Source organism: Capra hircus, unplaced genomic scaffold, assembly GCF_001704415.2.
Source record: "Capra hircus breed San Clemente unplaced genomic scaffold, ASM170441v1, whole genome shotgun sequence".
In the NCBI taxonomy this organism is placed as follows: domain Eukaryota; kingdom Metazoa; phylum Chordata; class Mammalia; order Artiodactyla; family Bovidae; genus Capra; species Capra hircus.
In genome coordinates, this window is record NW_017190073.1 from 154,635 (window position 1) to 182,578 (window position 27,944).

The window sequence follows — 27,944 nt, forward strand, 5'->3', positions numbered from 1 at the left end:
TAGTAGTGTGCATGTGTCAATGCCATCCCATGTGGCACTACTGGTAAAGAACCCACCTGCCAATGCAAGAAACATAAAAGAGTCATGTTCGATTCCTGGGTCGGGAAGACCCCCTGGAGGAGGGCATGACAACCCACTCCAGTATTCTTGCCTGGAGAATCCCATGGAGAGAGAAGCCTGGTAGGCTACAGTCCATAGGGTCTCAAAGGGTCAGACATGACTATAGCAACTTAGCATACCACGCGCGTGCGCGCGCGCGCGCACGCACACACACACTCACACACATACACACATCATATCTTCTTTATCCATTCATCTGTTGATGGACATTTAGGTTGTTTCAGTGTCTTGGCTATTGTAAATAATGCTGCTATGAACATATGGGTGCATGTATCTTTTCAAATTATAGTTCTATATATATGCCCAGGAATTGGATTGCAGGGTCATATGGTAGCTTCATTTTTAGTTTTTTGAGGAACCTCCATACTGTTCTCTGTAGTGGCTATACAAGTTTATATTCCCACCAGCAGTGTTGGAGGGTTCCCTTTTCTCCACACCTTATCCAGCATTTGTTATTTGTAGACTTTTTAATGACGGTCATTCTGAACAGTGTGGGCTGGTACCTCATTGCAGTTTTGATTTGTATTTCTCTAATAATTGGCGATAGCATCTTTTCATGTGCCTATTTCATGTACCTGTTAACTCTTTACTCATTGCCTTACTTTTTTTGAACCTATTATAACACTGCTTCATTGAGATTTTTTCTAGCGCTTCCACTGTAAGGGGCATGGTTTCCATCCCTGGTCGGGGAACTGAACTGATCCCACATGCCCTGGGGTTGGCCAAAAATAAATAAATTTTATCTAACTCCCACCAAGACGTATAATAGCACCTGTATTCCTTTTTGAGGCTGAACTTTGTTTCTTCTCTGAAGGACCATGAGTAAAGTTCAGTTTTTGTTTTCAGATTTGAGTGATTTGATTGCATTTTAAGGTGGACATCTGAGTACATTTAATAATGGAACAGTTTAAAATTCTGTAGAAAGATATATGATTATTCTCTAAGAATGGTCTACTTTACCCTTTAATAAATAGCAAGAAGACCTTTTGGTCAGTCAGATGTCTTAGTAAAATTGTTTTAATGATTTAGGTGGAAATGTCTCTAAGGGACAGTTTGAAACCATGACTATATGTCATTTGTAACTTTAGCCATCAGTTGAGCTTGCACGCATGATACCTTCTAGAATTTCAATCAAATGGTAAAAGATATTGACACTTTTCATATAATTTAAAATTGCAGTGGTCGTGCCATGGCAATTAAAAAATGAAATATGAAGACCTGTAAAATACACAGTAAGCAGATAGTTTGGATTAACTAGGTACAGAAAATACAGTATTCTTCTTCATAAGAAAGTTGAATGGAGGAAACAGCATTTTCCATATTCTTATTTCTAAAAGACTTTCTAATATGATAGCAAGTGAAAAGAGAGATTTTTCTACTGAAAGGGCTGTCCTAACTCTTCTGTTTAGCCACACTTGCATAGGTATTTTCAATTTCTCTGTCTTCTGGACATGTGTGGGTAAATTCTTCACGGGCATAGGCATTGTGGAGATAGCGCCAGACTCCTGAGAATTCTACTGGAATGTCAAAGTCACGGTATTTCTTTGCAGCAACCTAGGGTTTTGGAAAAAAAAAAAAAGAGGAAAAGCAGTTGGTAGTGAGGGGCATCAATAACATGCCGACTGTGTAAAAATATATCTCAAAGGTCCAGATCATTGTGGACATGTTTTCTACACAAAAAGTACAAAATAAACTTAAAGAATCTTGGATTTACTATTTTAATTTTTTTTTCTACGTATGTAAACAAAACTTCATGCTTGTAATTATTTTTATATTTATGCTATATTTAATTATAAATATATTTAGAAGAAGGAAGCACAGATAAAGAGCTTGTATCTCTTCACTGGACTAAGAGTTTGTTTAGGGTTTCAACAGTGTCTTACTTCTCAACAATTCTGTGCAATGGGTACCCTTGTTTTATAGACAAGACAGTAGAAAACACCTGATTTAGGAAGCAAGAAGCAAGAAGTGTTTATGCTTCCCAGCGGAGATCATTACGGACTTTTCCTCTGAGGAGAAAAGGAGACATACACTACGCATAACAATGATGACAAATCAATAATATAAAAACCTCACACTGAATGGTCACTGTGCTTCCTGCTGGTGACTCCCCAGACCCTTCTCAATCATTCAGCCCACCCTGTAAAGACTTACTTTAATAATGTGCAGTTTGGGTAACAAACTACAGTCAGCCAGGGTCAGTTGATCGCCATCCAAGAACAATCTTCTGGAGACTGTGCGTTCCTCAGCACTGTCTGGATCAATTTCATCCAGAAGTGGAGTGTTCAAGTAGTCATCCAGACGCTTAAATTCTTTAAGCAGAGATTTTTCAAAGGCTGAGGCAATGAAATCATAGGGTTACGTATACATTTGTTGTCTTCATGACTGACTACATTCTCAATATGCTTTTCACACATTTAGATATCTCTGTCTTTTCATATTGCTTACACTGACTCTTCAAAATCTATATATTTAACCAAAGTGCTCAACTACACACTGATAATACAGAGGCAGATGTTTAATCAAATGGCAAATGGAAATATTTTTGGACTTTTCTTGAGGAAGTACATTGGGAGGAGAGTCAAAGAAAGAAAGGTGATGCATATTATCACTAAAGGAGAGTCAGAAAGTGGGAAAAGAGACTCATAGCTCTCCTGACTCAGAGAATGGTGAATCTGTTCTAGAGTGTTTGTGGGAAATGGTAGCTGCTATGGTTTGAGAAACCTTAAAGGTACACACAACTGGGAGAGTTGGACGGTTAAGAAATACAATCCTGCAGTTAGTTCACATCTGGCATGCCAATGTTCTAGTTGAGCAAAGTTGGTGATTACTATATTGAATATTATGTTCTAAATCCAATAAAACTTCATTCAAGGGAATTTCAGAAGAGAGAAAAGAGAATGAGATGAAGGGTATTTCCCAATATATATTATATATTCAGGAAAATCCTATTTTAGTTGAGTCAGAATGTGATTGTGAGCATGTGAGAAAAACAAAAATATTTAAATAAAGGTGTCTTACTCTTATTTGCCTCCTTTTGTGTATTCTTAATATATGCAGAAAACTTGGCAAAGAGATTGCAGCCCACATCAAAGGACTCCTTGTTCCTGGGACTCAAGTGAGGATACCTTAAAAAGAAATATCACTGCACATAACATTCACATATAACAAGGCATACACCAGGTCTCCTAGCTTGCACTCTACTGAGAATAGTTTTGGAAAATTGTGTTGGAAACTGAAGGTCCTGAGAAACCTTTCATTGAAAATGTGTCTTTTTCCCAGTCTAAGAATACTTTAGCGGTTAAAATTCACTGGGAAACCAGCTATTGGAATTTAAATTTCCTTTATCTGTGAAAACAATGTTTCAAATGACTGTTGGGTCCCCACGGTGGTGGTTTAGTCACTAAGTCATGTCCAACTCTTGTGACCCCATGGACTGTAGCCCACCAGGCTCCTCTGTCCATGGGATTTTTTCCAGGCAGGAATACTGGAGTGGATTTCCATTTCCTTCTCCAAGGGATCTTCCTGACCCAGGAATTGAACCCAGGTCTCCTGCATTTCAGGGAAATTCTTTATCACCTGAGCTATGAGGGAAACCTCCCATCAGTTCAGTTCAGTTCAGTCACTCAGTCGTGGTCCAACTCTTTGCTACCCCATGAATCGCAGTACGCCAGGCCTCCCTGTCCATCACTCAGACTCACGTCCATCGAGTCCGTGATGCCATCCAGCCATCTCATCCTCTGTCATCCCCTTCTCCTCCTGCCCCCAATCCCTCCCAGCATCAGAGTCTTTTCCAATCAGTCAACTCTTCGCATGAGGTGGCCAAAGTACTGGAGTTTCAGCTTTAGCATCTTTCCTTCCAAAGAAATCCCAGGGCTGATCTCCTTCAGAATGGACTGGTTGGATCTCCTTGCAGTCCAAGGGACTCTCAAGAGTCTTCTCCAACACCACACTTCAAAAGCATCAATTCTTCAGCACTCTGCCTTCTTCACAGTCCAACTCTCACATCCATACATGACCACAGGAAAAACCATAGCCTTGATTAGACGGACCTTAGTTGGCAAAGTAATGTCTCTGCTTTTGAATATGCTATCTAGGTTGGTCATAACTTTTCTTCCAAGGAGTAAGCGTCTTTTAATTTCATGGCTGCAGTCACCATCTGCAGTTATTCTGGAGCCCCAAAAAATAAAGTCTGAGACACTGTTTCCACTTTTTCCCCATCTATTTCCCATGAAGTGATGGGACCGGATGCCATGATCTTCATTTTCTGAATGTTGAGCTTTAAGCCAACTTTTTCACTCTCTTCTTTCACTTTCATCAAGAGGTTTTTGAGTTCCTCTTCACTTTCTGCCATAAGGGTGGTGTCATCTGCATATCTCAGGTTATTGATATTTCTCCTAGCAATCTTGATTCCAGCTTGTGCTTCTTCCAGTCCAGCGTTTTTCATGATGTACTCTGCATATAAGTTAAACAAGCAGTGTGACAATATACAGCCTTGACGTACTCCTTTTCCTATTTGGAACCAGTCTGTTGTTCCATGTCCAGTTCTAACTGTTGCTTCCCGACCAGCATACAGATTTCTCAAGAGGCAGGTCAGGCGGTCTGGTATTCCCATCTCTTTCAGAATTTTCCACAGTTTATTGTGATCCACACAGTCAAAGGCTTTGGCATAGTCAATAAAGCCAACCCCCCCATACTTGATCCTAAAAACCTGTTTGGCAGAAGATAAGTAGTACAAAAAAACATGGCTTCAAGTAACAAAACACATAAAAGTGTAGAGGAGAGGGTGGGGAAAAGAAGCGAAGATGTCTTCCTCTTAGTAATACAAAGTTAACTTAGCATAATACAATAAAATAATGTAATTCACCACATTAACAAATGAACAAAAGCTGTATGATCATTAACAGATGCCTGGAAAGTGTCCAATCAATAAATCAATTCCTATTCAGAAAACCCTTCACTAGCAACTAGAAATGGTTGGGTCCAACGTTTAACCATCTTCCTTGATTCCTCTTTCTCTCCATCCCTGCATTTTATCCATTAGCAAGTCCAGCCAGCCTACCTTTCAAAATGTATCTATAATCTGTCCACAACTTGCCATGTCCACTGCTTCTTGCCTGGTCCCAAGCCTATATTACTGCAACCATTTTTGATTACAGTAATTCCCCAACATACGAACCTTCAAGTTTCCAAACTTTCAAAGATATGAGCTAGATCTGTAGGAGGATGACTTCGTTGAACTCCTTGCTGTGCAATACAAGCTCACTAATGAAGACCTGATGGAATTGGAGGGCCAGAGAAAGGACAGAGAGGCCAGAGGAATAAGTAAATGAAGAATGGGTGAGGTTTACAACACAGCAAATGGCAAGGGGATTTTCTTAATTTGAGGAGCAACTGTTAGCTTTTGAAACCCAGGACCTGAACCTAGAATGGTAAATGAATGTTTCAGCAGGTGTTCAGAATGCAATCCACTGCTACTGTGTCATCTATGGCGAGAAATAGAGTAACTACCCTGACATCACTGGACTGTTTCTTCAAGAGGGTGGATGGAATTGAGTCCAGCAAGGAGCCAGACACTGTGCCATCAATGCAGGCATGAGTGACATTGCAGCATGCCCTCTGTCTCTTATTGCTCTTGAGACCTTTCAGCTCTACTATCTCCCACCTTGTCTCCCTCCTCTAGTCAGTAACCCTTCTTGCCTGTTCACTGGATGCCAGCTCCTGGATGCCAACTGTTGTACTGCACTACAGCACTTTTCAAGGTGCTGTGCTGTAGATTAAAAATGTTTCCTTTGTTTTTTTTTTTTGTGCTTGTTTATGTTTTATATATTATTTATGTGATAAGTATTAAAAACCTATTACAATACAGTACTATATAGCTGATTGTGTCATTGCGGGGGTGGTGCGTGTTCAGTGGTGTCCGACTCTGTGACCTGTGGACTGTAGCCCGCCAGGCTCCTCTGACCATGGGATTTTCTAGGTTAATGGGTACATAGCTCAGTTGGTAAAGAATCTGCCTACAATGCAGGAGACCTGGGTTGGATTCCTGGGTGGGGAAGATCCTCTGGAGAAGGAAATGGCAACCCACTGCAGTATTCTCACCTGGAGAATCCCATAGACAGAGGAGCCTGGTAGGCTACAGTCCATGGGATCGCAAGAGTCGGACACGACTTAATGACTAAATCACCACCACCAGGAAAACTTCACTGGACTTACAAACAAATTGGACTTATGAACATGCTCTCAGAACAGAACTCGTTTGTATGTAGGGAACTTCCTGTATCCTCCCTGTCCCATGCTTGTCCCTCACACTCTCAGAATATTCTGCACCTGCTACCAGAGCCCAAGTCTTCACAGTGGTGTGATCTAATCCCACCTTACCTCTCTGCTCTCGTCTCTTCCCACTCTCTGCCTTATTCCCATTGGCCGCCTTGCTTTTCTTCAAATAGGCCTGACAAGGTCCCACTGCAGGTCATGTTCACTTGATCTCCTTTTACATAAAGAGTTTTCCCTCGTATATGCACATGGCCTGCTTCCCTTTTCTTTCAGGTCTTTTAATCTGATATCTCCTCCTAAGTGAGGCCTTTCACTGGCCACCTTATCTGATGTAACCTCTTCCTTGTCCCAAATACCCACTACTTCCCTCCCTTGCTTTACTTTTTCTTCATATTTATCATCATCTAAAATATTTTATAGTTTGCTTTTTCTCTTGCTTATTTGCTGTCTTCCCTAACTAAAATGTAAGTTTTACTAGGGCAGAGAGATTTTGCCCATTTTACTCACTGATGTGTCCCAAGTGCCTAGAATAGTACCTGACACATAATAAGTATTCAGTAAATATTTGTTAAATGATTACATGAATCAATTAATTTCTTTAACTTGGTCAAATGCATCCATCAACAACTTTCAGCAAGTATCACTTTAAATGGTGAAATGTTACAACTATTCCCTTTAAAATCAGTAAAGGATGAAGTTAACTTGATAACTATGGTTCTTCAATATTGTGCTGAATGTACTAACTTGTGAGACAAGGAAAAACACCATTCTGGGGGTGACTACATTTTGTGCATAAAGTTTAGGCAACAGGACAGAAATGCCTATGATTGCTATTATAGTTGACATTTTCTGAGGTTTTAGCAAGTGGAAAAAAACAACAACATAAAGCAATCAGTATAATTATTGGAAGAGAAGTAACAATATAACTATATACCTATAAAAGGCAAGACAAGATTGCCTTTTCTAGCCAAAATAATTGCTAGAATTAATGAGATATTTTGATAAGGTGGCTAAATACAAATCAAACATTAAAGAAATAGCCATAACAAAATGGATATTAGTAACATATTCCACTTACAAAAGTGACAAATATATAAAATATTTAGAAATAATTTAATATGGAAGGTATAGAACCAAAATAAAAACAGAACTCTACAAAATTTCATTAAATAACACAAGACACTTAAGACAACCTGAGTGTTCATCAGTGGATGAATGAAGAAATGTGGTTCTATTCACACACACACACACACACACACACACACACACACACACACAATATTAGCCATGAAAAAGGAGGAAATCCTGCCATTTGTGCCCACATGAATGGATCTTGTGAACATTATGGTAAGTTGGACAGAGAAAGACAAATACTATATGATATCACTTACATATGGAACCTTAAAAAGCCAAACTCATAAAAATAGAGAGTAGAATGGTGGTCACAAGAAAGAGGATGGGGAATGGAAAAATCGGGAAGATGTTATTTAAAAGTAAAAACTTGCAACTAGCATATAAATAAGTTCAGGAAATCGAATCCACCGCCTACTGATTATAGTCAATAATACTGTATTATAAACTTCAAAGTTGCTAATACAGTAGATCTTAACCATTATTACCACTAAAAATAAATGATAATTATGTGATGGAGTAGAGGTATTAGCTAATACTAGGTGGGTAAACATACTGTAATATGTAAATGTATCAAATCAACATGTTGTGTACCTTAAACTTACACAATGTTATATGACAACTATACTTCAATATTTTTCAGACGCATTTTTCAATGACTGCATGGTATGGAGGCATGAAAATTCATTGCTAATTCTGAAGTTTTGAAGTTTAACAGAAGATACAGAGAATAGCATACAAAAAAGAAATGCCCATGTACCCACCATCCATATTCACTAAAAGCCAACATTTTGCCTTTAAAAAAGACTTGGAGGAGCCTTCCACTGGGCATGTGGGCAGTGGCTCCTGAAGGATCTCTCAGAGAGAGCTTAGATCTTCTGGAAAGACATCAGTGGGGACCCAAGCTATTATACATTGGGAACCAGAAGTTTACTTGAGATCACAAGTTAGTGGAAATGCAAACTGAAGTATCAGTGAGCTATCACTAAATCCATCTGGGTGCCACAGATGTTAAAAGAATGATAATGCATAGTATTAAAGATATGTAGGAAAAGTGTATCCTTATGGATATAGCAGTAAAAATTTTTAAAAGATACATACCATTTGAATTTTGTTCCTGTAAATCTATTCCACAGGAATAAAAACACAAGTCCGTAAGGACACATGAGCAAGGATGTTATTTATAGCAGTTTGTAGTGATAAAAAAACTGGAAGGAAAGGGAAAGTCCATCTGTAGAGGAATCGTTTGGCAACTTGCAGCACAATTATAGTAAGCATAAATCTACACTAGTGGAGTTGATGTATATTAAAAATGTTTTCTGAAGTCAGATAAGCAAGATACATAAATTATGCTTACTATGATTGTGTTTACATGAGCATAGGAAGGGTATAGAAACATACATCATAGATTATTTTTCATTAGTTACCTTTGGGGTAAAGAAAAGGTTGGGGAGCAGGTGGTTTGAGGGGATTCAGTAGTAGAGGAAGATGGATGAGGAGAAAATAACAAAATAAAACTCAATACTTATAGGACAAACTTGGAACAAGTGCTAAAATACAGGAAGCCATCACTAATGGATGAAAGAGACATAGTATAGGAACACAGAAAAGAATCTGAAATAGTATCCCTAGTTTCTTAGGTATGAAGAATTTTGTACTGATAGACCCTTTTATTTATAATGGATACATAAACATTGAGACTTTATTTTTTAGAGCAGTTTTAAGCTTACAGCCAGACTTTTGACTGATGAAAACTATGAGATAATAAATGAGTGATATTTTAAGACACTGAGTTTGTTGAACAACAATAAAAAATGAATACAGCAGTCTTATTACAGACACTATACAGACACTATCCTGGGTGGGCAGAGATGTAGAGCTGTCATTCAAGTGTACACAGTGCAGTTATGGCCTCTGGCTAATTGAGAGATACCTGTTTCCTGGTTTTCTTGTGTTAGATATGCTCTCCCTTCATGCCATCAGTGATATAATGAGCTAGTCTTCATCAGTCCTCATGGACTTTACAGTGCTATTATCCCATACCCTCACTCCCAACCCTCGAATGGTTTCTTCTCTATTTCTAGACTACAGAGAATTTACTTTTTTTTAATTTAAGTAAGTTATGCATTTTAAAAATAATTTGAAATATTATATTGACAGTCTTTGTGTCTTTGAAGTCAGAAGGGGAAGTTTATGCATGCTGCTGCTAAATCACTTCAGTTGTATCTGACTCTGTGTGACCCCATAGATGGCAGCCCACCAGGCTCCACCGTCCCTGGGATTCTCCAGGCAAGAACACTGGAGTGGGTTGCCATTGCCTTCTCCAATGCATGAAAGTGAAATGTGAAAGTGAAGTCACTCAGTTGTGTCCAACTCTTAGCGACCCCATGGACTGCAGCCCACCAGGCCCCTCCGTCCATGGGATTTTCCAGGCAGGAATACTGGAGTGGGGTGCCATTTCTCCCCTGCAGAACTAAGAGATCAGACTGAATTAAAGGCTATTTCAAAATTGTAGATCTTCTGAGGGCTATACAATAAAATAAGTCTGATTTCTACCAGTATAAGTGTCCCCAAACCTCATTATGGATAAGGCAATGTGGCTAAAATTAAATTTAATTTCTAACACTCTACTTGCATCTCATAAAGTTTTAATATATGTAAAAGTTTTCTAATCATATATGGAGTAATCAGGGTGAATCTTTGCAAACTTTTCTAGAAAGAACAAAATAGAGGTCTGAAATAGGCCATTCAGGTATGACCTAAATCAAATCCCTTATGATTATACAGTGGAGGTTATGAAAAGATTCAAGGAATTAGATCTGATAGAGTGCCTATAGAACTATGGATGGAAGTTCATAACTTTGTACAGGAGGTGGTGACCAAAACCACTGCAAAGAAAAAGAAATGCAAGAAGGTAAAGTGGTTGGGTGAGGAACACTTACAAATAGCTGCGAAAAGAAGAGAGGCAAAAAGCAAGGGAGAAAGGGAAACATAGACGCAACTGAATGCAGAGTTCCAGACAATGGCAAGGAGAGATAACAAGGCCTTGTTAAATGAACACTGCAAATAGAGGAAAACAACAGAAAGGGAAAGACTAGAGATCTCTTCAAGAAAGTTAGAGATACCAAGGGAACATTTCATGCAAAGATGGGCATGATAAAGGACAGAAACTGTATGGACCTAACAGAAGCAGAAGAGATTAAGAAAAGGTGGGAAGAATACACAGAGGAACTATACAAAAAAGGTCTTAATGACCCAGATAACCACGATGGTGTGGTCACTCATCTAGAGCCAGACATCTTGGAATATGAAGTCAAGTGGGCCTTAGGAAGCATTACTACAAACAAAGCTAGTGGAGGTGGTGGAATTCCAGTTGAGCTATTTCAAATCATAAAAGATGATACTGTGAAAGTGCTGCACTCAATATGCCAGCAAATTTGGAAAACTCAGCAGTGGCCACAGGACTGGTAAAGGTCAGTTTTCATTCCAATCCCAAAGAAGGGCAATGCCAAAGAATGCTCAAACTACCTCATAACTGCACTCATCTCACAAGCTAGCAAAGTAAAGCTCAAAATTCTCCAAGCCAGGCTTCAAGAGTACGTGAACCATGAACTTCCAGATGTTCAAGCTGGTTTTAGAAAAGGCAGAGAACCAGAGATCAAATTGCCAGCATCCCTTATAGCACTGGAAAACCAGGAGAATTCCAGAAAAACATCTATTTCTGCTTCATTGACTACACTAAAGCCTTTGACTGTGTGAGTCACAACAAACTGTGGAAAATTCTTCAATAGGTGGGAATACCAGACCACCTTACCTGCCTCCTGAGAAACCTGTATGTGAGTCAAGAAGCAACAGTTAGAACTGAACATGGAACAACTGACTGGTTTAAAACTGGGCAAAATGTTTGACAAGTCTGTATATTTTCACCCTGCTTATTTAAATTATAGGCAGAGTACATCATGTGATTCTGGGCTGGGTGAATCATAAGCTGGAATCAAAATTGCCAGGAAAAATATAAACAACTCACTGGAAAAGACCCCGATTCTGGGAAAGACTTAAGGCAAAATTGGAGAAAAGGGTGGCAAAGGATGGGTTAAATAACATCACTGACTCGATGGACATAAATCTGAGCAAACTCTGGGAGACAGTGAAGGACAGGGGAGCCTGGTGTGCTGCAGTCCATCAGGTTGCAAAGTGTCAGACACGACTTAGCAACTGAATAACAACAACAAAACAAAAGTTTTCTAATCATATATGGAGTGATTGGGGGAATCTTTGCAAACTTTTCTAGAAAGAGCAAAACTGAAAAAGAAATGTCTAGAAAAATCCTCAATCTGCAATAAATAAGCCAATAAAATAGATCATCTTAAGAACAATAATATCCTGTAAAAATGCTGTACCTTGGAGGAGCCAGTGTCTGCTCTAGAAACTCCTCAATTTTAATGAAGTCTGTTTTCAACTCCTTGTTATATACCAGGAAGGGAGGATTGGTGCCTGGGGCTAAGTCCTTCAGCTCTTCGGGCTTTCTATGATTATTGAAAATAAGCAGAGTTAGGCTTCTAGATAAAGTACATATTATGCAAACACAAAGATTGTATCGGTGTCTACTGATTTTAACCCCCAGAATAAAACATGTCCTGATTTCTCTTACCTGGTCATGTCAACAGTAGTCACATTGAATTTAACTCCTTTAAGCCAGAGGATCATAAAAAGGCGTTGACTAAAGGGACAATTTCCAATACTCTCTCCATCACTTCCAGCCTATTAAGATAAAGAAAGGCTTCTTTCATTCATTTGCTCAACAAATATTTATCAAATGCTTACTGTGAAATGAGCAAGTTGTTAGAGACAGAGTTGGAAGTTCTTAATCTCAAGGATTCTACAGTCCGTGGGTAGAGAGTGCTAATGAAGCAAATAATTTTATTGTATGTAAAAATTACAAGTGTGATGAGTATATAATAGTGATAAATTTTATGTTACTAAAATTTATATAACCATTTCAGATATTTCAACATTTTGTTACTCTAAATACTTCAGTGACAAATGTTTCCAAGCATACAACTTGTTCCATTTCTAAGATTATATATTTAGAATTCATCTTTAAAATCAGAATGCTGACTAAACATTATTTGCATTTTCCATTTTGATAATCCTGCCAAATTTCTTTCTTTTTTTTTTTTTCCAAATTTCTTTCTTGAAAGATGTGTTCCATATTTTCATTGGATGTTTGATTTCCTTATTCTGTTAACTGTTTGTTCATGACAATTTTATATTTTTTATTAAGATTATGACTTTTTCCTTATTAGTTTGGAAAAATTATTTGTCTACTAAAGACACTAACTCTTTTGATACATGTTACACATAATTTTTTGAAGTCTCATGTAAAATTAAAATTTTAAATAAAATCTTATACTGTTTTCCTTTGTAAAATCTGTTTTTTCTGATATGCTTATGCAGCTGTTATAGACATCAAAATTGCAAAGAAAAAATATTTTCTTATTTTGTTTTACTATAAAGATGTCCTCTCGTGTTTTTTTGGTACCTTTATGGTTTCCTTTTAACATTTGTTTCATCTATTAATATTTAGAATTTATTTTCACATAAGGAGTGTATTGGGAATCCAGCTTTATTATTTTTTATTATTTTACAAATAGATATGAACACCTGTATGTTCATTGCAGCTCTATTTACGATTGCCAAGATATGGAGTCAACTTAAATGTACATTGACAGATGAATGGATTAAGAAGATATGGTGTGTATATACAATGGAATACTACTCAACCATAAAAAAGAAGAAAACAACACCATTTGCAGCAAAAGAATGGACCTAGAGATTATCATCCTAAGTGAGGTAAGCCAGACAAAGACAAATATAGATTTCACTCATATGTGGAAACTAAAATATGACACAAATGAACTTATCTGTAAAACAGAAACAGGCTTACAGAAGTAGAGAACAGACTGTGGTTGCCAAGGGGGGTGGCGAGGGAGGGATGGAGTGGGAGTTTGGGATTAGCAGATGCAAATTATTATTATATGAAGTCATTAAAGTCGAACCCTTATGATGGGATTAATGGCCATATAAGAAGGGATCAGAGAGCTCCTTCACCTGTATTGCTCTTTCTTCACTTTCCCCTACAACCATGCATACAAGTTTGAAGCAAAGAAGCCATTTATCTATCATAAACCAGGAAAAGCATTCTCACCAGAAACTGACCATTCTGCCACCTTGATCTTGGACATAATTCTTATATTTTGGTAAGTTTTCTTTTTCTTGGCAGTGACTGCAACAGAGGAAATAGTGTTCATTGTTGCTCTTTGTGGCGTCCGAGAGTGAAGAGATGTGGGAAGAGATAACTAATCTTGGCAGTCTGAACTTCTTTTGTAACAGAAGTTAGACTAAAGATCCAATCATAACTGAGGTTAGTGAATGGAATCTTGATTATGGGTGGGAGGCAGGAAGAACAATAAAGTCTGATAATAGTTACAGCAGGAAGGGCGGGTTGCTTTTGGTAAAAGGAAAGGCAGAACACTGAGGTGTGGGGGAAATGCAGTACGATTTTACAGGAAAACTGAAACTTTTTCTGTTGTTTATAATAATGCTGATTTAAAGTGCCATTACACAAAATGTATGAATATACAATAGAGAAGAAGACAGTCTGTTTTCAATAAGTGGTGCTTGAAAACTGGACAGCTATGTGTAAAATAATGAAATTAAAATATTCTCTAAAACCATAAACAAAAAAACTAAAAATGGATTAAAGACCTAAATGTAAGACCAGATACTATAAATCTCTCAGAGGAAAATTTAAGCAAAACACTTTATGACATAAATAGGAGCAAGATCTTTTTGGATCCACCTCCTAGAGTAATGAAAATAAAAGCAAAAATAAACAAATGGGACATAATTACATATAAAAACTTTTGCACAGCAGAAGAAACCATAAACCAGAGAAAAACACAACCCATAGAATGGGAGGAAATACTTGCAAATGAAGCAACTGACAAGGGATTAATCTCCAAAATATACAAATAGCCCAAACAGCTCAGTATGAAAAAACCAAACAGCCCAATCAAAAAGTGGGCATAATATCTAAATAGACATTTGTCCAAAGAAAACATACAGGTGGCTTATAATCACATGAAAAGATGTTCAACATCTCTCATTATTAGAGAAATGCAAATTAAAACTACAACAAGGTATTACCTCACACTGGCAAGAAAGGCCATCACCAAACAATGTACAAACAATAAATGCTGGAGAGGATATGAAGAAAAGGGAACCCTCCTATATCGTTGGTGGGAATGTAAGTTGGTGCATTCACTATGGAGAACAGTATGGAAGTTCCTGAAAAAACTAAAAATAGAACTACCATATGACCCAGCAATCCCAGACCTTAGCATATATTCAGAAAAGACTATAATCTGAAAAGGTACATGCACTTCAATGTTCATTGCAGCACTGTTTACAATAGCCAGTACATGGAACCAACCTAAATGTGCATTGACAGATGAATGGATAAAGAAGATGTGGTATATATACACAACAGAATATTACAAAGCCATAAAAAGGAATGAAATAATGCCATTTGCAGCAACACGTATGGACCTAGAGATTGTCATACTGAGTGAAGTAAGCCAAAAATCATATGATATTACTTATATGTGGAATCTAAATATGATGGAAATGAACTTACCAAACAGAAACAGACTCAGACTTAGAAAATAAACTTATGGTTACCAAGGGGGAAGGTGGGAGGAGGGATAAATTGGGAAATTGGGATGGACATTGACACACCGCTATATTTCAAATGGATAACCCAAACTTTAAATGATACAATCAAACAGTTAGACCTAATTGATATCTATAGGACATTTCACCCCAAACAATGAATTTCACCTTTTTCTCAAGTGCACATGGAACATTCTCCAGTATAGATCATATCCTGGGCCATAAATCTAGCCTTGGTAAATTCAAAAAAATTGAAATAATTTCAAGAATCTTTTCTGATTGCAATGGTAAGATTAGATGTCAACTACAGGGAAAAACTATTCAAAATACAAACATATGGAGGCTAAACAACACACTTCTGAATAACCAACAAATGACAGAAGAAATCAAAAAGGAAATCAAAATATGCATAGAGACAAATTAAAATGAAAACATGAGAACCCCAAATCTATGGGATTCAGTAAAAGGAGTGCTAAGGGGATGGTCAAACTTACCTCAAGAAAGAAGAGAAAAATCAAATAAATAACCTAACTTTATACCTAAAGCATCTAGGAAAAGAAGATATGAGAAGCCCAGGGTCAGTAGAAGGAAAGAAATCATAAAAATTAGGGGAAAAATAAGTAAAAAAGAAACAAAGAGACTATAACAAAAATCAACAAAACTAAAAGCTGGTTCTTCAAGAAGATAAATAACATAGACAAATCATTAGGCAGACTCATCTAGAAAAAAAGGCAGGAGAATCAAATCAACAAAATTAAAAATGAAAATACAGAAATCACAACAGACAACACAGAAATACAAAGGATCATAAGAGACTACTATCAGCAACTATATGACAATAAGATGGACAACTTGGAAGAAATGGACAAATTCTTAGAAAAGTATAATCTTCCAAAACTGAACCAGGAAGAAATAGAAAATCTTAATAGACCCATCATAAGCACAGAAATTGAAACTGTAATAAAAAATCTTCCAGCAAACAAAAGCCCAGGACCAGATGGCTTCACAGGTGAATTCTACCAAAAATTTAGAGAAGAGCTAACACTTATCCTACTCAAACTCTTCCAGAAAATTCCAGAGGAAGATAAACTTTCAGACTCATTCTATGTAGCCACCTTCACCCTAATACCAAAACCAGACAAAGATGCCACAAAAAAGCAAACTACAAGCCAATATCACTGATGAACATAGATGCAAAAGTCCTCAACAAAATTCTAGCAAACAGAATCCAACAACATATTAAAAAGATCATACAACATGACCAAGTGGGCTTTAACCCAGGGATGCAAGGATTCTTCAATATTCACAAATCAATTAATGTAATACACCACATTAACAAATTGAAAAATAAAAACCATATGATTATCTCAATAGATGCAGAGAAAGCCTTTGACAAGATTCAACACCCATTTATGATAAAACCCCCTAGAAAACAGGCATAGAAGGAACATATCTCAACATAATAAAAACCATATATGACAAACCCACAGCAAACATTATCCTCAATAGTGAAAAATTGAAAGCATTTCCCCTAAAGTCAGGAACAAGACAATGGTGACCACTCTCACCACTACTATTCAACATAGTTTTGGAAGTTTTAGCAACAGCAATCAAAGAAGAAAAAAGAAATAAAAGGAATCCAGATTGGAAAAGAAGAAGTAAAACTCTCACTGTTTGCAAATGACATGATCCTCTACATAGGATGCTTGGGGCTGGTGCACTGGGATGACCCAGAGGGATGGTATGAGGAAGGAGGTGGGAGGGGGGTTCAGGATTGGGAACACGTATACACCCGTGGCAGATTCATGTTAAAGTATGGCAAAACCAATACAATATTGTAAAGTAATAAATAAATAAATAAATAATTAAAAAAAAAATTCCACTTCAGGTCAAGGTCCAGAATAGGCATACTGTCACTACTCTCTGCAAGCAATTGGACAATGCAAGTCATATGCCTAAGGTCAAAATCAAGGCATAGGAAAGAACACTATGCTCCAGATTAAGTCATGACAAGAAAGTGGATGTGGAAAAGGATAAAAAATGGGATAAAAAATTTCAATCTAGTGTAATCTACACTCTGGCCAAATTTAATTCATTTACAAACTACCCCCCTTCCCTCACCACCAATGCCAAAATAAAACAATAAAAACAAACAAGGAAAACCCTAAAGATACCACCAAAACATTATTAGAGCTAATCAATGAATATAGTAAAGTTGAAGGATATAAAATTAATACACAGAAATCCCTTGCATTCCTATACACTAACAATGAGAAAACAGAAATTAAAGAAATAATCCCACTTACCATTTTGACAAAAAGAATAAAATATTTAGGAATAAATCTACCTAAAGAAACAAAAGACCCATATATAGAACACTATAAAACGCTGATGAAAGAAATCAAAGAGAACACAAATAAATAGAGAAATATACCATGTTCATGGATTGGAAGAAACAATATAGTGAAAATGAGTATGCTATCCAAAGCAATCTATAGATTCAATGCAATCCCTATCAAACTACCAACAGTGTTTTTCACAGAACTAGAACAAATAATTTCACAATTTGTATGGAAATACAAAAAACCTCAAAAAGCCAAAGCAATTTTGAGAAAGAAGAATGGAACTGGAGGAATCAACCTGCCTGACTTCAGACTATACTACAAAGCTACAGTCATTAAGACAATATGGTACTGGCACAAAGACAGAAATATAGATCAATGGAACAAAATAGAAAGCCCAGAGATAAACCTTATCTTTGACAGAGGAGGCAAGAATATACAATGGAGAAAAGACAATCTCTTTAACAAGTGGTGCTGGGAAAACTGGTCAACCACTTGAAAAAAAATGAAGCTAGAACACTTTCTAACACCATACACAAAAATAAACTCAAAATGGATTAAAGATCTAAATGTCATACCAGAAACTATACAACTCCTAGAGGAGAACATAGGCAAAACACTCTCCAACATAAATCACAGCAGGATCCTCTATGACCCACCTCCCAGAATATTGGAAATAAAAGCAAAATTAAACAAACCAGGCCTAGTTAAACTTAAAAGCTTCTGCACAACAAAGGAAACTATAAGCAAGGTGAAAAGACAGCCTTCAGAATGGGAGAAAATAATAGCAAATAAAGCAACTGACAAAGAACTAATCTCAAAAATATTCAAACAGCTCCTGCAGCTCAATTCCAGAAAAATAAATGACCCAATCAGAAAATGGGCCAAAGAACTAAACAGACATTTCTCCTAAGAAGACATACAGATGGCTAACAAACACGTGAAAGATGCTCAACATCACTCATTATCAGAGAAATGCAAATCAAAACCACAATGAGGTACCATCTCACACCGGTCAGAATGTCTGCTTTCAAAAAGTCTACAAACAATAAATACTGGAGAGGGTGTGGAGAAAAGGGATCCCTCTTACACTGTTGGTGGGAATGTAAACTAGTACAGCCACTATGGAGAACAGTGTGGAGTTTCCTTAAGAAACTGGAAATAGAATTGCCTTATGACCCAGTAATCCCACTACTGGGCATACACACCAAGGAAACCAGAATTGAAAGAGACACGTGTACCCCGATGTTCATCGCAGCACTGTTTACAATAGCCAGGACATGGAAGCAACCTAGATGTCCATCATCAGATGAATGGATAAGAAAGCTGTGGTACATATACACAATGGAATATTACTCAGCTGTGAAAAAGCATTTGAATCAGTTCTAATGAGGTGGATGAAACTGGAGCCTATTATACAGAGTAAGGTATGTCAGAAAGAAAAATACCAATACAGTATATTAAGGCATATATACAGAATTTAGAAAGATGGCAATGATGACCCTATATGCTAGACAGCAAAAGAGACACAGATGTATAGAACAGACTTTTGGACTCTGAGGGAGATGGCGAGGGCTTCCCTTATAGGTCAGTTGGTAAAGAATCCACCTATAATGCAGGAGACCCAGGTTTGATTCCTGGGTTGGAAAGATCCCCTGGAGAAGGAAATGGCTACCCACTCCAGTATTCCTGCCTGGAGAATCCCATGGACAGTAGCCTGCCAGGCTCCTCTGTCCATGGGGTCACAAGAGTTGGACACAACTTAGTGACTAAATCACCACCAGGAGAAGGCCAGGGTGGGATGATTTGAGAGAATAGCATTGAATCATGTATATACCATATGTAAAATAGATGACCAGTCCAAGTTCGATGAAACAGGGCACTCAAAACCAATGCACTGGGACAACCCTAAGGGATACAATGGGGAGGGAGGTGGGAGGGGAGTTTGGGAGGGGGGGACACATGTACACCTGTGGTTGAGTCATGTCAATGTATGTCAAAAACCACCACACTATTGTTAAGTAATTAGCTTCCAATTATAATAAAAAATTAAAATGGATAACCAGTAAGGACCTACTGTATAGCACAGGAAACTCTGGTCAAAATTATATAAACAACCTAAATGGGAAAATAATCTGAAAAAATGAATATGTGTGTATGTATAACTGATTCACTTTACTGTACATCTGAAACTAAATCAACTATATTCCAATATAAAATAAAAATTAAATAAAAAATAAAGTGCCATTACACAAAATGTTGGGCTTTCCAGGTGGCACTAGTGGTAAAGAACCCACTTGTCAATGCAAGAGACACAAGAGACACGGGTTTTATCCTTGCATCCAGAAGATCCACCGGAGGAGGGCATGGCAACTCACTCGAGTATTCTTGCCTGGAGAATCCTATGGACAGAGGAACCTGGTGGGCTGCATTCCATGGGATCACAAAGAGTTGGGCATAACTAAGTGAGTGAGCACATACACACACAAATTGCGAAGCCTGATTGATAAATTACCTACTTCCAGCTGGCAAAGACAGGATGTGGTCATTCACCAGAAGAATATTTTATCTTTGCATTTGTCATCCAAGTTTCTAAGTGTAAAAAATAACAACTGCAACATCTGACATTTATTGAGTGTTTACTATGTTAAAAATTACTGCGTCTTACATATTTATTTGATTTAATCGTTACAGTGAAGATGGTTCTGTGAGGGAGCTTCTATCATTACTCTTGTTTTACAGATATGGAAAGAGGCTCAGAGAAGCTGACTTGCTCAAGTACTCTCACCTAGACAAGAGTTGAACACATATACTCTTCTCATGTAGCAAATCCATTACTATCTACTGCAGAACTCACACTCCTTAAATCCTGCTTTCTCCTAATTAATAGTTTTATTGGATTTGTTGTTAATCAGAAAAGGCAGAGGAACCAGAGATCAGCCAATATCCTTTGAATCATAGAAAAAGCAAGAAAATCCCCGAAAAAAACATCTACTTCTGCTTCATTGACTATGCTAAAGCCTTTGACTGTGTGGATGACAAGAGACTGTGGAAAATTCTTAAAGAGATGGAAATACCAGACCATCTTACCTGCCTCCTAAGAAACCTGTATGCAGGTCAAGAAGAACTGGACATGGAACAATAGACTGGTTCAAAATTCGGAAAGGAGTATGCCAAGGTTGTATATTGTCACCCTGCTTATTTAACTTCTACACAGAGTTCAGTTCAGTTCAGTCACTCAGTCGTGTCCGACTCTTTGCGACCCTATGAATTGCAGCACGCCAGGCCTCCCTGTCCATCACCAACTCCTGGAGTCCACTCAGACTCACATCCATCAAGTCAGTGATGCCATCCAGCCATCTCATCCTCTGTCGTCCCCTTCTCCTCCTGTCCCCAATCCCTCCCAGCATCAGAGTCTTTTCCAATCAGTCAACTCTTCGCATGAGGTGGCCAAAGTACTGGAGTTTCAGCTTTAACATCATTCCTTCCAAAGAAATCCCAGGGCTGATCTCCTTCAGAATGGACTGGTTGGATCTCCTTGCAGTCCAAGGGACTCTCAAGAGTCTTCTCCAACACCACACTTCAAAAGCATCAATTCTTCAGCACTCTGCCTTCTTCACAGTCCAACTCTCACATCCATACATGACCACAGGAAAAAACATAGCCTACTAGACGGACCTTAGTTGGTGAAGTAATATCTCTGCTTTTGAATATGCTATCTAGGTTGGTCATAACTTTTCTTCCAAGGAGTGAGTGTCTTTTAATTTCATGGCTGCAGTCACCATCTGCAGTGATTTTGGAGCCCCCCCAAAATAAAGTCTGACACTGTTTCCACTGTTTCCCCGTCTATTTCCCATGAAGTGATGGGACCAGATGCCATGATCTTCGTTTTCTGAATGTTGAGCTTTAAGCCAAATTTTTCACTTTTTCTACACAGAGTACATCATGTGAAATGCCAGGCTGGATGAATCACAAGCTGGAATCAATGTTTCTGGGAGAATTATCAATAACCTCAGATAAGAAATGACACTACTCTTGGCAGAAAGCGAAGAGGAAGTAAAGAGCATCTTGATGAAGGTGAAAGAAGAGAGGGGAAAAGCTTGCTTAAAACTCAACAGTCCAAAAACTAAGATCATGGCATACAGTCCCATCATTTCATGGCAAATAGATGGGGAAACAATGGAAACAGTGAAAGATTTTATTTTCTTGGGCTCCAAAATCACTGCAGACAGTGACTGAAGCCATGAAATCAAAATGCTTGCTCCTTGAAGAAAAGCTATGACAAACCTAGGCAACATATTAAAAAGCAGAGACATTACTTTGCTGACAAATGTTTGTAGAGTCAAATCTGTGGTTTTTCCTGTAGTAATGTATGGATGTGAGAGTTGAACCCTAAAGAAGGCTGAGTACCGAAGAATTGATGCTTTCAAGCTATGGTGTTGGAGAAGGCTCTTGAGAGTCACTTGGATAGTAAGAAGATTGAACCAGTCAAACCTAAATGAAATCAACCCTGAATTTTCATTGGAAGGACTAATGCTGAAACTGAAGCTCCAAAACTTTGGCCACCTGATGCCAAGAGCTGACTCATTAGAAGCACTCTGGTGCTGGTAAAGGTTGAAGCATGAGGTAAAAGGGATGACAGAGGATGAGATGGTTGAATGGCATCACCGACTCAATGGACATGAGTTTGAGCAAACTCCAGGAGATGGTGAAGGACAGGGAAGCTTGGTGTGCTGCAGTCTATGGGGTTGCAAAGAGTCAGACATGACTGAGCAACTGAACAACAACAACAAAGTCTTTATGATCGTTTTTATGATAGTTCTAATTTGAAAACAGTCTGGTTAGAGAATAGTATTGTTTTCAATCTCACATTTATCAATAAAGACAAAAATATTTTATTCAGGATTTTGGCCCGAATGTTAAAGTCTATAATGTTATGGGCTTTCCTCGTGGCTCAGATGGTAAAGAATCTGCCTGCAATGCAGGAGACCTTGGTTCAGTTCCTGGGTTGGAAAGATCCCCTGGAGAAGGGCTAGGCTACCCACTCCAGTAGTCTTGGGCTTTGCTGGTAGTTCAGATTGTAAAGAATCTGTCTGTAGTGCGGGAGACCTGGGTTTGATCTCTGGCTTGGAAAGATCTCCTAAAGGAGGGCATGGTAACCCACTCCAGTATTCTTGCCTGGAGAATCCCTATGAACAGAAGAGCCTGGAGGGCTACAGTCCATGTGGTTGCAAAGAGTCAGAAATGACTGAATGACTAAGCACAGCACACATAATGTTATCTACAAATCTGTGAAAACTTAATTTTAGACTGGTAGATGCTGCTGCTGCTGCTACTAAGTCACTTCAGTCGTGTCCAACTCTGTGACCCCATGGACAGCAGCCCACCAGGCTCCTCTATTCACGGAATTCTCTAGGCAAGAATACTGTAATGGGTTGCCATTTCCTTCTCCATTAGACCAGTAGAGTAGAGAACACAAAAACTCCATATATCAGTGAACAGCAAACAAATAAGACAACCTCTGCATCTAGAGAAAATAAAATGTGTTCTTTTAGAAAATCTTTTCTTAGTTCCCAGATATAAATCTTGCCCAAGTCATTCAGAGCTGAAAGGCAATGTTTTCACTAGCTACATGGAACATAGGGGTGCGTGTGATATGAATTCTTAATTGTGATAGGAAAAAACTTACTTTCTTTTAGGGATCCCATCAGTGCTATTGGGAAATTGTGATAGGTTCCCTAGAGGTAGCTGGGAAAATTGCAGAGTTATTTAATCTTTGGAAAGACACCACAGTATAAATGAGATACAGCTGCTTTTTAAGCTTTGTCATTAACATTTTCACTTCTCTCAATCCCTATTCTCCCTTATAGTGTCTTCTGCAGAACTTCTAGAGATCTTTGGAATCAATCTTGCCTGTGTGCATGCTAAGTCACTCAGTCATGTCCAACTCTGTGACCCTATGGACTGTAGCCTGCTGGGCTCCTCTGTCCACGGGATTCTCCAGGCCAGAATACTGGAGTGGGTTGCCATTCCCTTCTCCAGGGGATCTTCCCAACCCAGGGACTGAACCCACCTCTCTAATGTCTCCTGCATTACAGGCAGATTCTTTACCACTGGTGCCACTCATAAAGCAAAGCAAAACAAAAACCCAGACCAGATGATAGTCAAGGTTCTTTCAGAAAATCTGTGACTTGTGTCAACATCATTAGATAAGCTTACATCTAGAGGATTTCATCTAATGAAATTCTGAGAAATTTTACTAAAAAGTGTGCCCAAGTGAAAATAATTACGATTATGCACAGCTATTTTAATTTCCCAGGTGGTGCAGTGGTAAAGAATCTGCCTGCAATTGCATGAGATGCAAGAGACATGTGTTTGATCTCTGGGTCTGGAAGATCCCCTACAGAAGGAAATGGCAACCCACTCCAGTAGGCTATAGTCCATGGGGTTGCAAAGAGTTGGACATGACTTAGCCACTGAATATGCACACACAAAATAGCTATTTAAAAGGACTGGAATTTTAACCCAGCCATTTATTAGCTATGTAACCTTAGGCAAAACCACCTAGCTATTCTTTTCTTTAGTTTCTGTACCCATAAAATAGGGTTAATAATAAACCACTTAGCACAGGCCCTGCCATATAGTAAGTACTCAGTAAATTATTAGTTTTTAACCTGAAAGTTATTGTTTAATTTAACATTTGCTCCTCCAACATGTGATTTCCTAACTTCTACTGTCTAGATAACCACACAAATCATAGGAAGTCTACGAAGATAAACACACAGATCATTGCCAGCAACGGGTTAGAGGAATTTGGTTGGATTGAATAAACAAGTTTAGACAAAAGAAACTAGTTACCCTATGAAGAGACTTATTACCTCTGGTTTGAAATTGGTAGGTATAAAAAGCCAGTTAGGAAGTTAAGGCTTACTTAGATTTGCTGGAATCTAGAGGTAGGAGATGGAGAAGGAAACGGCAATCCATTCCAGTACTCTAGCCTCTAGTCTGGGAAATCCCATGGACAGAGGAGACTGGCAGGCTACATTCCATGGGGTTGAAAAGAGTTGGACACAACTGAGTGACTAAACAGCAATAACAAGAGGTAGGAGACGTGGCTCTTATGCCCCACAGTCCAGAAAACACTTACTTGGATTCTTTTTCTGTGTAGGAATGCAAGAGTCTCTCTCTCCCCCATAATTTTGAAAAGGCAGATTAACTATGTACTTGGTGTATATATGTTAAAAAAAGTGAAAGTAGATGTGTTAGTCCCTCAGTCATGTCTGACTTTGCGACCCCATGGACCTTAGCCCACCAGGCTCCTCTGTCCGTGGAATTCTCCAGGCAAGAAGACTGGAGTGGGTTGCCATTCCCTTCTCCAAGGTATCTTCCGGACCCAGGGATCTAATGTGAGTCTCTTATGTCTCCTGCATTGCAGACAGATTCTTTACTGTCTGAGTCACCAGGGTATAAAAGTATTACTTTGGCTAACAGGTGTTTAATATTTGGTAAGCACACCTTATTTATGTCTTTGTAGGCCATCAAGAGGAGATGTAGTTTTAGAGGCAAATTACTTAACCTTTATTTCCTTAGCTTACTTATCTAGAAATCATGAGAACAATATTACTACCAATACTACATATAATACTATTTTACTTTTATTAAACTATCCTTCTAAACTAAAGGAGATAATATATGTAAAGTGTTTAGAAAAGGGTCAAGCATAATATGAATTTGTTATTATTATTATCACCATCCTGAATACTTCCAATAGTAAATGAAAATATACAGAAAATAGTTAATATAGGCAAGGATTTAGGAAACTATGTAGTTTCTACTTGGAATAACCCATACAAATTGTTTCTTTTTCTTGATGAGCTAATTTAGAAACACATGTTCCTTTCTTCTGCTTTAGGGGTTTTCCAAAGGGCTTTTCTTAAAAGTTAAGATGTTTAAAAAAAAACAAGGCAAAATGCCTGCTGCTCACATAACAGGCTCACAAACACTCCTGGCTTTCCCCTCCTATGGTGTTCATGTGACACTGCTGTGATGTTCATCCATTGTAGGAGAATTTTAGAAAGCTCTATTTGGATCATGGGTGGGAATGAGGCTATCGGGCCATTTTTGGCCCTCTCCTCACATTCAGGCCTTCCAAAATCTATCCAATAAAACATAGACTGTGAGACCTGGAAAGAATTAAGGATCATTTTGTCAGGCTCCTTCATTGTATAGATAGAGAAGCAAAGAGGTCCACGGTTACAAAGGAAGTCGCTGAGAATACAATTTAGTTGTTCTGACTGCTAACCAGTCTAGTTGTCTTTCCACCATATCTTCTTGCTTTCTTCAGATGGGATGCTTTTCTATTGTTATCTAAGAGCAGCCAAACACCCAAGCATTCTTCAAGGACTTAGAGTAGGTACATAATTGCAAATTTATTTCCTATCTCTAGCTGAAATGTGGACTTTTTAAAAAGGAGCTGAGGTCCAGTGTCAAGAAAAAATACATTCTATATGCTGTCATTAGAGCTAGAAACTTACCTTCACAAAAAGCTCAATTTCAGGGTCTGCTTCACTGCTGGGCCTTGGGCCTGCCATCTGTCTGTTTTTAGTGGCAGTTGTCAGCCCTCTGCCTTCTGCACAGTCCACAGTACTCACAGATTGGTTTCTTCCAATTTTATCCAAAGGCTTAAATGCAGGTTGTGCTTTAAGAGGGAAATCCAGCTTCTAATAGTCAGAACTGGGCTAGTCTCTCTTCAAGAGGAGGGGTGCAGAAAATTCTAGATGCTTGAAAGCGGCTCTTGAATTTGTTTTCCTTCTTCCTCTTGACCTAACATTTGAATCAAGGAGGAGCCAACTGGGTGTGTATAAACTGGCTGGCTAGAAGGGTGGGGGTGTTTCCAGAGACGCTTCAATGCTATGAGTCAGCATAGAGAAACACATACACACAAATACACAAGCATTTTCAATATATCAAGCAGGCCAGATGTTCTCTAGAGCTTCCCTTTGAATCCTGGGCTTCATGCCCAGAAAATGGCCCCTTATGCTGTTCTGTAACCTGACAGCAGCAAAAACCTCTTCCAGGAAAAGGTCCAGAAATCATTCAGGTTTTAACATTGAAAAGGATGTTTATCTAATGACACTGCCTTTGGTTTGAAAAGAAGTATACTTCATCAAAAGTCTCCAACCTCAATTCTACTGCTGACACAGCCAGATTTCCCCTCTGGGTTGCAAATTTCACTTCTCTTCTATAATCGGGGAATGCTCAACGGAAAGGTTGAGTCTGGGGGCGTCTTTTGCATGTTTCTCTGTTTCTGGGAATAGTGGACTCATTCTCTGTTTCTGGGAATGGTGGACTAGAAGGGATCACTTCCTGGTTTTATGAGGAACCTCAAGCAGCTCTATATCTCTGCTTGTCAACCCTGGAAACAGCAGTAAAGTATCCTAACTGATCACTCATTCTCTGCAGTGTTTCTGGCAGCTGTGTTTTCTGCCTACCAGGATGAGGTGGGGTGGGGTGGATGCAGGCCCTGGGTGAATACATCCCTTCTGATGGGAAGAGTCTCTTTCTGCTTGGAGCCAAAGTGAACACAGATCCACAAGCTGGGCACCATTGTGACCCTCTCTCTACAATACCACATGTCCCCTGTGCTCATATGGGCTGTACATGCACCTGCCGTTGCCCACATGTAAATAATTTGCTGGACAATTTACGGCTTTGGGCAAAATCTAGTCTATGCCCACAGGGTTTAAACAAGGAGTGGCTGCTGGGTATGAATGCGAGTGTCCTTTAGGATGGGGGATGATGATTTCCTAAGTGATCAACAGGGTGAGAGGGAACTTCTGCTAGACATCTGCTGAGCCGGCCTCGTGGGTGAGTGTAGGACTGGCTGTTTGGCAGGACCCCGTGGAGGCTTTGGCCATATTTTTCCTCTGTTCATTCACACTGTCACTCCGAAGACAATCAATGAATATTTCCTCCGGGCCAGGACGCTGATCCACTCTGAGATGAGCAGCACAGGAGGACAGTAAGTTTGAGACAACAAGAATTCAACTTGAAGCACGCTAAGTCCAAGGCATCCTTACTCTTCCTCGTTCCTAATATCTGATCAGTGCAAAATCTTGCCACTTCTGCGTCCTGAATATTTTTTGTAAACCCACTCACTTCTCTTTCCTCCCCTGTTACTTAGAATTTCAACCCAGCAACACTCTTTCTTTTTCTGTTAATTACAAAACTGTATTAAAGGACCCAAGTCTTTGCTTGACCCTCAGTCCTCAGGGGAAAAAATCTCCACTCCTACCATAACCACAGCAATAGCAGCAACATCAACAACATACAGCAGCTCAA

At 38.6% G+C, this 27,944-nt stretch overlaps 1 protein-coding gene across 1 annotated transcript; it reads right to left on the minus strand.

Moving 5' to 3' along the window:
* Positions 1-1,110: 1,110 nt before the first annotated feature.
* On the minus strand, positions 1,111-26,446 carry CLIC2 (chloride intracellular channel 2). The gene is made up of 6 exons (XM_005700534.3): positions 26,138-26,446; positions 12,179-12,288; positions 11,928-12,053; positions 3,142-3,248; positions 2,275-2,456; positions 1,111-1,674 (listed from the first exon to the last, which is right to left on the minus strand). The coding sequence occupies exons 1-6, from the start codon at positions 26,192-26,194 to the stop codon at positions 1,513-1,515; spliced, it is 744 nt and encodes a 247-aa protein (XP_005700591.2). The 5' UTR covers positions 26,195-26,446; the 3' UTR covers positions 1,111-1,512.
* Positions 26,447-27,944: the final 1,498 nt, after the last annotated feature.